The 12,559-nt window shown below is 39.8% G+C and overlaps 1 protein-coding gene across 3 annotated transcripts in view; it reads right to left on the bottom strand.

Annotated features, from left to right (window-relative positions):
• Nucleotides 1–12,559, bottom strand: part of L3MBTL3 (L3MBTL3, histone methyl-lysine binding protein) — an 87,487-nt gene that overhangs the window by 50,193 nt on the left and 24,735 nt on the right. For all 3 annotated transcript variants that reach the window (XM_003781663.3, XM_023513477.1, XM_003781662.3), the window contains 2 exons: nt 10,831–10,982; nt 1,550–1,626 (listed from right to left, as the gene is read on the bottom strand). In XM_003781663.3, the coding sequence (XP_003781711.1) occupies nt 1,550–1,626; nt 10,831–10,982 (229 nt within the window). The remainder of the gene's footprint in view (nt 1–1,549; nt 1,627–10,830; nt 10,983–12,559) is intronic.

Here is a 12,559-nt window from a genome sequence, read left to right as displayed (position 1 = left end):
ATGACCAGGGGCCTGCTGATCACTGGGTCATTGTTGATTTACCAGAGCTCTGATTATGACTAGCTATGGTAGTGTGGAACAAAGAAATGATATCAAATTGGGAAATAATACAAAAGGATCCTCTCAGCAGTATAGATGGTGATAGTTGCAGAAAAACCACTACGCAATCAGCAGCCTCTATCATTTTGTGAACCACAGCAGAGAAGGGTTGAGTAAGAGAAATCTTCCAGGCAGCACCACATTTGTGCCATACAACCATGAATACCTTGTTTAAGGTAAGATCTACGTCAATGTGTTTCATTTTCAAACAGTCCTGTATGGCTGTCAGGACGGAGGTTTAACATGAGAAAACTGGGGAAGTGGATGGGACTTGGCTTGCTGTCACAGGAATGGCTGGCCCCTAGAGAGTGAGTGATCAGACACCCTAGGGGGACAAGGCATCAAGGACTTGAGGACAAGCCTGAAAATGAAACCAGCTGTTAGACAGAGTGGGACAAGTATTTGAAGTTCCAGCTGAGTCTTCGCTCTTCTATGCTGCAAACTATATCCACAACACAGATCCTAACAAACCCAGGACTCATCTCCATCTGTGACAAGGAGTCTTCCATGCTCCTGTTTGGTGTCCCGTGAGCAGCCAACCACCTATGGTGCAGTGATGCTTTACAGTAGCTGACGACCCTGCCTGTTCAGAGCAGCAGTGGCCACGGCACCCCAGGTGAGATGTGCTCAGAAACACACTGTCTCGATTATGGCCAAGCCACTCAACCTTTAGATGTGAAAAATGAACTCAAAAAGACGCAAAACAAGGACAGTGTATGTCAGCGGCTACACTGCTCTCGGTTAAAGAAAAAGTGAATAAGCCGAGAAGCCTCTGAGGGCAGCTAAAACCGCAGAGAACAGAGAGGTCCCACTAGCATAAAGCTGCCAAATCTAATTTGGAAACAGGAATCAAAACAGAAAAAGGGAAAGCAAATGTGTAAGCCCTAAGTTAAAAAACATCTAAAGCCACCAGTTCTCACTCACATGTGAACACTGAGCTTCTGCCAGGACAGATGACAGAAGAAGTCCATGTTCCGTGCACAAGTTCTGTTCCACCCTTATCCGTTTTTTTGGACCTGTTCAAGCCTTAAACAATTCACCTTTACAATATATGTAAATGTATATGCTAACAGGAAGTCTAGAAATGAATTTCTAATTGATAAATGAAAACTCTTTTTAAAACACAACTTTTTTTTTCCCAAACAAGAGAAAATGTGAGGCTTTGCTATGGACTAAGCCAATGATTAGGCCTGCCACCAGGAGGCAGCAACGTAAGGCCCGCAGTGGCAGCGGCTGCCAGTGATCATAAATAAAGCGTTCCTGCAACACCCAAGCACACTCACCTGCCGGCGTGATATGTCTATGCTTCTGTGCTACAATGAGTTGAGCAGTTGTGACAGAGACTCTTCGGCCTGCCAAGCCTAAAACATTTACTATCTGGCCCTTTACAGAACGAGTCTGCCTACTCCTGAAACCTCTGAATAATATTAGACACATAATAAACACCAACCTGGAGGAGTAATAAGGGTTCTTCTGTGTTCTTTGCACCAGCCAACTGGATGAATGTGTGGACTAGATGCTTCACACCTGTAAGTCACACAAATCGAAAACTGCAATTATCAGGATAGACTAGCAAATGCTCATAAAACCAAACACAGTTAACTGGAGATTACTATCACACCGAGTTCTATTTACTATAACCTATCTAATTTGAAAAAAAAAAATGCTAAACCAAAGGATCTTTCATTCTTTCAATGTATTTATGCCAAGCACATTTTTATTTGGTAAACATCCAACGGATTTGTCACTGTGCAATTTTCCTTCCCCCACAAATGTTACCTTCTATAACTTCAAATACAGCAAAAGTGAAAAGATGATGTCATTAAAATTTGGAATTTCCATTCGTAGAAAAATTATGAGGAAAAATAAGTTTAGACGGTGTAGACACAGGGTGAGCTAAAACTATTCCAGCATCTCTAAAGGCCAGTGTGCAAAGGCAGGAAATGTAATCAACCTTAAGAACCAAAATGCTACTTCATTACCCATTAGAATGGCAGAGCCAAGTATTCAGGGAAGTATGGCTTTCTTTTCTGAACCCCTCTCTTCTCTCTGTCCTCTGTACCACAGTAAGTATGTATTTTTCCAAAGCCTCTTTACCAGCATGCACGCCTGGAACAGCTGTTTCCCTGCTCCTACCCTCACTTGTTTTACCCATTCCTCACCTAAACACAACCCCCTGCAGCCTCCCAACATCCCATGGGACGTGCGTGTTCTGTAGACAGCTTCGGAAATGTTGGCCTGGAAGGCGCCCAGCAGCAGTCTCGCCCTGGCCTACTGACTTGTTCTGCTGAGACTATCCCGAGACCAGAAATATCAACGACGTCCTCTAGGTGGGAAATAAGAAGGGAGAAAGCCAGGAAAGGCAGCAGTGGATGGAATTTCTGGGGACTAAATTAGTCTTATGAGTGGTGAAAAACAACCTGCCAAGAAATGCTGCCCTAAGTCAATGAGATCCACACGCAGTCACGACGTCCCAAACCGACGTCCCAGAGCACAGCCCTGGATGGCACGCGGTGGGTCTGGGTGACCACTCCTGAGGGCCGACCTTTCTCAGAACTTGCTTCAGTAGAAAATACCTTTCACTTGAGTAAAGTTGTCTTCCTTTATTCACTGGTCTCAGAGCCTCCCTACCTCCATGTTATCTTTCTTTCTAACCTGCCTATCAGGGCTAGGTGTGTGTAAGTCATTATTTGAGGAACATGAAAAGAAAACAAGGGCTGCTAGGTTAGTGCCAAGTTTATATGACAATCACTAAGTTTCTTACAAAAGATGTTTCCATGTAGGATATCTTCATACACAATGCATGAAGATGCCTTCTGTTATAAATTCTACAAACAAGAGTATGGAGCTCTATTTCCAGGTATCCCAGTGTTTTCCTAGAGAATCATTGTGATTGTGTATTATTACCTAGGGAAAGATGTTAATTCATATATAACGTCATTAAAAATGGAAAAATAACAAATATATGACATTTGTTTAATTTCTTTCCTTCCCAGGGTAACAGAACTATAAAGAAGTTTTGATGTAGATCTGTCAGACTCTTGATGGTCATTTTAAAGTGAGAACATTAAATATTACTCTTTTGATTTCACTGGATTTCTCTATGAATTGCTGTTTCATAAATACCATGGCATATTGTGGCTACTCATTCCTATACTATCTGAATATTATCTAAGGTTTTAGCAATGTCAAAATAACCATCAAGGTTATCACTTAAAGAGACATCTCAACAGACCAGATTAAAATAACCCTGTTTTTTTTCCTATTTTATCTCTACTTTTCATTTTTTCTTTTTAAAAAGCACCTATCAAAAGGGGCATTTTACTTACACTCTTAATAAGCAAACAACACTTCAAAAGTTGGAAGGCTGTGAAATTTCTGCTACTATTGTAACAAGTCATCTCTTAGTCCCATCTAGTGTTCAAAAGCAGAAATGTAACCAAAAAGAAGCACAATGAAGAACAGTCTGGCAAGTCCTTCATCTTGTACCTCTCTCTTCTCACATCATAAAAGAAGTTGATTTCAAAAAATTCTGTTAAAGTCCATTTCACATGTAAGTGCAAATTAATCAGGAAGACTGCTAAGATCCCATCAGCAAGATGGTATTTTGAAAGTGCCAGAAACTAAAGAAATAATTCATCAAAAAAAATTTAGAAAGATACAGGTAGCAGATGTGAAGATCCTCATTTTATGGAAATCAAAGAGGTTAAGTTGACTTCACGAAGCCCTTGGGTAGAAAAGAAAGAGATCCTGGCTTTATCAATCACAGCCAAAAGCTAAACAAAACTAATGCACACATGTGGGCTCCAGGGATTCAGGCAGGGTCCAGGGAGAACATTTCAAGATGCTTACTGAAGGAAAAACATCAAAGTCTCTTCATTTTTAGTAGTAAGGGTTTAGATTAAGGTGACCAGAAGTCCCGCTTCTGGTAGGGCAGTCCTGATTTTTAACAATTTGTCCCGTGTCCCGGGGCATTTTTAAAAAGTCCCGATTTTTGGAAAGAATGCACAACAAGCTAGGGAACGGTGGGAGAATGGGAAGGGAATATACAGTTTTCGGCTGCCATGTGGCTATTTCGCCAGGATATGAGTTATATATTATTTTGTTAATTTTATAATGTTAAAGTTTAATAATAACTTTAATAATAAAGTTAATAATTGTTGAGAATTGATCATCAAGAACTGCTTATCAAAGTTCACATTGTTCAGTTGTTAGAATTTGACAAGAAATATGCCAAAGAATAATACTATACATAATTTTTAATATATTGTATTTGTAAATTGTACTTATGTTGAACTGCAAAAAAATTACAATACTATTTTTGCATTCTATGAAAATTTTTGTTGCTCCATATAGACTAAATTTTTAATTAAGAACCCCCCCTCCCTGGTCAATGGCATCCCACTTTACTAATGTTAAAATCTGGCCATCTTAGTTTAGATGCTTTGAAAAAATACAGGGCACTTGGCTGCTTCTTCCCTAAAACCACAGCATTACCGTGTTTCCCCCAAAATAAGCCAGTGTCTTGTATTTATTTATTTTTAATTATTATTCTTTTTTTTTTTTTTGCAATTTTTGGCCAGGGCTGGGTTTGAACCCACCACCTCCAGCATATGGGGCCAGTGCCTACTCCTTTGAGCCACAGACGCTGCCCTCTTATATTCATTTTTTTCTCAAGACACACTAGGGCTTATTTTCAGGAGATGTCTTCTCCACGCCGAAATGCATGGTGTGGCTATGCAGATATGCTACACAGCTATACCCATCACTAGGTCTTATTATCTGGGTAGGGCTTATATTTAACAAATGCATAGAAATCCTGCTAGGGCTTATTTTGGGGGTAGGTCTTATTTTCGGGGAAACATGGTACTCTGCCAATTTATTAATGAGGAACCACCCTCTGGGCCCTCCCCTATACGTGAACTCTCCAGGGCCTCCATCACTGGGGCCCTGCACTTTACTACTAAACTCCAGCTTCACCAGGCTGGGTCATCTACTTCTCTTTTCCATCCTTAATTCATGCCCAATCTCATTCCCCACAGCAGCTATTTTAATTAATTTATTTCAAACTTAAAACCTTTCACTAGTATGGTGTCTACTTAGCAGAGATACAGGTGATACCATCTCATCACCTTCTTGTCAAAATCTTCTTTTACTTCTTCCTTTTTTCCAAGCTGAGAGAAGACAGTTTATTTCTTCCTGAGGTTAGCCCCTCCTCTCCTGGGAGACCTGGTGTCACCCATAATCCATGGTTCCAGGAATCTCCACTCTGCCCCTCCAGCTTTCTGCCTAAAAGCCAAGCTCAGAATGCTCCAGGCGCAAGGGCTCCTCCTTAGAGACGGACTCTGCTCAGGAATCAGCCTCTTTTGCCTGCAGCACCCAACTTGTCTGCTTAATATCCCTCATTGCTCTCCAATCTTTTGCAAACTGGTTTCTGCTCCTAAAACTCTTATTTAATCCGCCCAACACCTGATGAAGTAGGTATTAATATTAATCCCTTTTGCAAAGGGGGCAACTGACACTTAGTAATTTACACAACAAACTGGCTGCCATTCCCCAAACATATTCTACCTCTGGGCCAAAACACATGCAAAAGTTCTCCCTGGCCAGGAATATTCTATCCCAGCACCTACGTACCACCTACTTCACGGTCCAGCTCAAAGCACTCGTCCTCCAAGAAGCTTCCCCAAGAACCCTTCAGTGAGTTTGTGTCAGTCTTTCCCTCCATGTGCCACCACAGGGGCAAGTGTTTGGTTCCAGTAATTAAGCACTGGCCACCATCTACTCGGCTGCTGGGACAGTGGTGTCTCTGTTCCTTTCCTTCTCCAGATCATGAGTGCCAGCAGGTCCCATTTACTTCTGGAAGCCTCCTATCACCACCACCAGCCAGTGTCCTTCCCAAAGTTCACCAAAGAGAGACAAGGCTGCTAACTCTGACACTAAAAGAAGGTTGCAAACTTTCCAATATTATTGTAGAAAGATATACCATTACTATTACTTTCAATTTATAAATGTAAGAGACTCATCTCTACAGAAAAGTTTACAGTGCACTTAGAGGCAATGTGTAAAGGGTCCAAGTACCACATTCATTATAATTCACTAACTTACAGCTTCTCTTTTTCATAGATCTGTCTGTGCTGATTTTTGCCCTGACTCAACAGGACACCATACTGAAATGGTGTCTCATGCCTGTAGTTCCAGCTACATGGGGCTAAGGTGAGAGAACTGCTCAAGCCTAGGAGTTCGAGGCGTCAGTGAACTGTGATTGCATCACTGTGCTCTAGCCTGGGCAACAGAGAGAAACCCCTGTCACGACAGAGAAACAAACAAATGGATGAAGCTGCAACCTCATTCAGGTCTTCTTCTGCTTAACAATGTGCAGTGCCTCACTCCTGTAATCCTGGCACTCTGGGAGGCCAAGGTGGGAGGATCACAAGAGTCTAGAAGCTTGAGACCAAGTGTGAGCGAGAGCAAGAACCTATCTTCATAAAAAATACAAAAACTGGCTTGGTGCCTGCAGATCAGTGGCTAGGGAGCCAGCTACATACCCCGGGGCTGGTGGGTTCGAACTTGGCCTGGGCCCACCAAAACAACAATGACAACTACAACAACAAAAAAAAAAGCTGCACGTTGTGGTAGGCGCCTGTAGTCCCAGCTACTTGGGAGGCTGAGGCAAGAGAATCACTTAAGCCCAAGAGTTTGAGGTTGCTGTGAGTGGTGATGCCATAGCACTCTACCAAGGGCGACATAGTAAGACTCTGCCTGAAAAAAAAAAAAAAATTACTAGGGGTTTGATAGCCCACACCTGTAGTCCCAGCTACTTGAGAGGCTAAGGCAGGAGAAGCCCTTGAGCGCAGGAGTTTGAGGTTGCAGTGAGTTGTGATGACTCCACTGCACTCCACCCCAGTAACAGAGGGAGATCTTGTCTCTCAAAACAACAAAACAAAGGACTAACTCCTGTTGTCATCCCTTCACAGCTCCTAAAACACAAGAGCGTCTTTCAATTTTCAAAGAAAGATTACTCCTTCCCAGTGGTTGGGGACAGAGAGGAGGTGACTGCTGTCATCATGTATTCTGCCCCAGAGAAAAAGAGGCCGGAGCTCTGAGGGCAGAGGTGCCCTCCCAGTGGCCACTCACCTCCCTGGGCCTTTCAAGTCCTTGCTGGTGCCAATATTCTGTGATATTTAGGATTATTCCTAAATCTAATGACTATCAAGGAGACAGAATTAAACAGCTACCAACTATCAGCAACAAAGCACAGAAGAAACCGGGAAGAAAGCAATTTTTATTCTAATGCATATTCTTTTCCTGATGTAAAAACTACTTCAACCTTTTAGATCATGTTTCTCTTTGGAAAGAAGGAATATTTTAGTGCAACTAAACACATAGAACCACAAATGTATACCATCATCTACATGTTTTCAAATTCTCACCAATGTAAATTAAAAAGATATAGGATCACTAACCAAATTAAGAAAAAAAAAGTTCATTTCCAAACTATTTTAAATTGGGAAAGGCAATCCAATCTGTAACCTCAATGACATACCTAAGTAATTAATGCAGATAAAAACCATTCCAAAATTCAAAGATCAAAGAACTAATTTAGTAAAACTGGAGAATTTCCAGGGCACTTAAGCAGTTTCCAATGTGCCTTAATTGCATGTTGAGGAAGAGAACACACTGTTTTCTTTTTCTGACAATTAACAAATACGATTTCATGTCAGTAGTTAGAAGTGTAAGTAATTCTCAAAGTACATTCTATCCCAGAAATAATTAGTTTGTGCTCATAAAAGTATAAAACCAGACTTAAAAGAGGTCATCTTTTCTTTGCTTTTTCTATTTTTAGAACCTAGGATCTTTTTAGAACCCAGATCTTTCCAGTTTGCTTAAATCAGACAAAAGTTTTGAAAAAACCATTCTCTCCAAATCAATCACAATGTTAAATACAAAATGTTCTCACGTCAACAAATTCTAATCATCACTTTAGTACATGTATTTTTTTTTTTAAACATGTATCATTTATGAAGATAACAGAGCCCAGTCATTGCACAAATACGGCCATCACTGGAGTCCATCAAACTCAGAAGAGGGAAACATGTTTGACCCAGTCAGTTCAGATCTGTACAGTATTTTCAAACTTAAAAAGTTTTCTCATCCATTTATCTACTCCAAATAGGAACAGACAATTTTAAATGAATCAAAAAACACCAATTTATAGGAATTATGAAGAACATGGTGAATAGTATAACAAGGATTCAGTCAGGAAATCCAGACTCTGTGGGACTCAGGACCAGGGGTCCTCAAAATTTTTAAACAGAGGCCAGTTCACTGTCCCTCAGACCGTTGGAGGGCCAGACTACAGTTTAAAAGGACAGGCAGTGGTGGCAAAAACACCCAGTGGGCCAGATAAATGTCTTCGGTGGGCCGCAGGCCGTAGTTTGAGGACGCCTGCTCAGGACAGACAACCTGGCATCTTCAATAAAAGCTACAATGTTCCAGCTACCCAGGAGGCTGAGGCAGGAGGATCACTTGACCTGTAGTTGGAGGCTGCAGTGAGCTAGGATTCAATCCCTGCACTCCAGCCTAGATATAGTGAGACCCTGCCTCTAAAACAAACAAATAAATAAAAATAAGCTACAATAAAAGAATAAAAGATAGAGAGGAATAGGAATACAGTTCCTATTTACTATGTTAAACTATTTTAAATTGCACATGAACTCTGTGTCCACCCTGTACAATTTAAAAGAGATTAGGCAAAGCAATCACAATCATAAATGCCCCTTATTTGGATCAAAAAACCCACTAAACTAAAAACTCCATAAAACAAAAAACAGAGCACTAAAACAACTGGGAGATGTCTTTAAGTACGTTAGTAACAACATGGCTCTATATTTTTTAATACGGGAAAGAATCCCTCCCTTTAGAAGATACATACTGAAATATTCACAGATAAAATGCTGTGATATTTTGGAATTGATTTTAAAACACTCCTAGGGTTGGGATTTTAGGGGTAGAAATGCAGAGGAAACAATACTGGATATAGAAGTTGATAACTGTGCTGAATAATGCCTGTAGGAGGGGTACTCTGTTATTCTACTTCTGAAAATGCTAGAAATTGTCTATATTTCAATGAACGCTTTTGTTACAAACTTAATATGAGGACATCCTAGGAAGAATAATTATGCTTTGCAGAAAAAAATCTGGGGAAACAAACAAAATATTCAAAAGTACACTCGTCCCTTGGCATTTGTGGGGAAACTGGTGCCAGCAACTATCAAGTCCCTTATGTAAAATGCTTAGGGACTCACACAATCTACAGTACACCTGCTCTCCTGTGCTGTAATTCACCTCTAGATTACCTATGATACCTAATACAGTGTAAAAGGTACACAAATAGTTACCATACTGTATTTTTTGTTATTTTTTATTGTTTTACTGATTTTTGGGTTTTCCCTCCCACATATTTTTGATCTACGGTTGAATCCATGGATACAGAACCCACAAGCACAGAGGACTGACTTTCCTTAACTCTGGTAATGTAGTCAAGGAACTACTTGTTTACATCTTAAAAATTCTTTAGAAAGGGTATGTAAAATGTAATAGAAAGCATTTTTAAAATCTGAATGGCAAATGAGTTTCAATTTCGCTCCTTTTTGGAACAATGCAAGTAGAAATTATGCTCACGCCTGTAATCCTAGCACTCTGGGAGGCTGTGATGGGTGGATTGCTTGAGCTCAGGAGTTCGAGACCAGTCTGAGCAAGAGAAAGAACCCATCTCTAAAAATAGCAGGCAATGGGTGGGCACCTATATTTCCAGCTACTTGGGAAGCTGGTAGAGGATCACTTGAGCTTACTAAGAGTTTGAGGTTGCCCTGAGCTGTGATGCCACAGCACTCTACTAAGGGTGACAAAGTGAGACTCTATCTCAAAAAAAAAAAAAAGTAACCAAAAAACCCGAGAAGTATTGAAGAATCCAATTTGAGAATTAATGGGAATTACTGATAGGTCTACTGCATAAATATATAGACGGAAAGTAAGAAATGAACTTCCCTGAAATTCAGCAATATTTATATAAATTAACATTTGCTTAAAACATACCATTAGCCCTATTTATAAAGATATCTGTTACTTCTCTAAAATATTCTCATTTCAAGTGTTCTCAATTCAGATATGCCTTCCACCTGGACACTGAACTGTAGCCATCAATGAACATGCAGTAGGTATGAAAAATCTTTATTCAAACTGTTTAATTAAAATACAATAGCTTTATAATTATTTCATAATTACATAATTTTATAATAGGTTGCCCTTACTATTCTATGCGCTGGATCTAAAATCTGTAATAATTAAAAGCAATATTCCCAAATATATTTCTACTCAGCTATTAGGAATGGTTAAATTAGCTAGTGGGCATGAAAACGGGAAAGCAAGATTAAAATACATGTGAGCATATGCTGGGAACGCAGGCTGAGCCGACTGCACTTCCATGATAGGAAGTCAACTCAGAGACAAATCATAAAGTAGAATTAAAGGAGGTTATTTAAAATACACACCATATGCCACACGGAACAGGTAAAAAGTCAAAAATCTTGAAATAGGAAAAAAGTGGAGCAGAGCACCATTATTTTTTGTTATAAGCTCTTAAGCGTTACTGTTTTTAAAACAATGTACCTGGTTTACTTGGATAAACACTGAATTCTAAAAAGCAGACACCAATGGAAAATGTCTCACCAATAGTCATAGCTCTCATCCCAGTTGTCAAAATGTACCAGGAAACGATTGTCCACCATGTCTGTTACCGTGGCAACACAGATGAATGCAGGATTCTTTTTGTCTACAGCCTCAAGCTTCATACCAACTCGAAAGCCTGATGGGATCACTGTCTACAGAAACATACAGATTTAATTAGAGATAAGCACACACTTAACAACAGCGAGACCTGAGCACTCCCTGCATCTCTTGCTCAAAGGCCCAGCATCCATCGTTGTAGTCGCATAATTTTAAAATCATGTGCTAGTTTCACAGCAGGGTTGCTTTCCAACAAGCAGCGATAAAAAAAAAAAAAATGCCCTATTGCTACACCCAGTTAACTATCTGGGCCTCAAAACTACAACATTCACAACCTCACAGTTTAAAATAATTAATTTTAAAATGTATTTTGGTACCTTTGTTAGAAAACTGTATTGGGTAGGCAAGTTTTACTCACCATCTAGTTCATGTTTTATCCTTTTTCAGATTTAACAATGAAAATTATTTCACCCAAAATATGCACTTAATCAAGTTAAAAATGTGCATGAGTCAGTATAAATTCACTCCCACTTTTAAAAAGGCCTCTCAAAAGAGTACTGAAAGTAGGTCATCTTCATATATGAAAGGCTACAAATTATTACAACTTTTACTTAACACTACAGATACTTTTTAGTCACAACAGCATCAAAAGAACCGTTAATGTATACAGCCATCCAAAAGGAAATTCAGACTATCAGCCATCTGGGCCCTGGAATGAAAGCACTTTAAGTTTGATAACAGTTAGTGCCTGACGTACAGCAATATGTAAACATCTCTTACAATCTTTTGGGAGGAAAAATATCCTAATGTTAGAGTACTCAGGTGTCAATTATGCCAATCACAATACACCATAAATCGTTTCTTCCCTTCTTAAAAAAAAATCCTTCTACCTAGACTGAAGTGTATGGATGTGATTCTAACTACTTTAGGAAAAACAGATACTATCTCGTTTTACTATAATTAAACAGCTATTATTGTAAAAATGTAGATGACTGTGTACCTGAAAATGTTAGAACAAGTCTGGTCTGAATTGAAGGGAGAGGCACTAATGCTATATGACAATCTTCACTACACAATTAAATCCTAAAATTATTTACCAGCAGTCCAGCCATAAACATTTGAGCATTCTGAGGTAGAGGAAGCGAGAGGTGAAAAAATTAATTGCCTCTTAGATACCAAACACACAAGCCAAGATTAAGTTCTATGCCAGCAATGCACAGAACTTCAGCGGATGGCACAAGGCAGTTAATAAATCCCCGACTGAAGTCATCATCAGAGAACCAGACAGGGATTAGGAAACTTGGAACAGAGATGGCAGGGTTTTCCACCTAACTGACCTTCTTCCCGGGGTAAGTTTTGTCGGAGAATAACTACTGACAAGGCAGTATTTACATTTCAGCAATTAAGCTTCCTCTCAAGTGAAGTGTTTTAAAATAATCACCTGGTTCATTATCTCCACTAGTTACACACACACACACACCCCTTCTTCGGTTCTCTAATTCAACAATTATGTTCAATTTAATCAGAGAACATTTCAGCCATTAGACTGATGCTCTCAGATCAACTGGTTAAATTTTTCCCCAAAGGAGGGTTTCCGGAGAGGGTGAGAAGGTTTTTCCCATTCCGGATGTTCATTTCCAGTTGGAGGGAACATGGTCAGGGAAACGGTACT

Source organism: Otolemur garnettii, unplaced genomic scaffold (assembly GCF_000181295.1).
Source record: "Otolemur garnettii isolate 467f Iridium unplaced genomic scaffold, OtoGar3 scaffold00002, whole genome shotgun sequence".
Taxonomy (NCBI): Eukaryota; Metazoa; Chordata; class Mammalia; order Primates; family Galagidae; genus Otolemur; species Otolemur garnettii.
The sequence above is the reverse complement of the archived record's forward strand: the minus strand, read 5'-3'. Positions and strand labels throughout refer to the sequence as shown.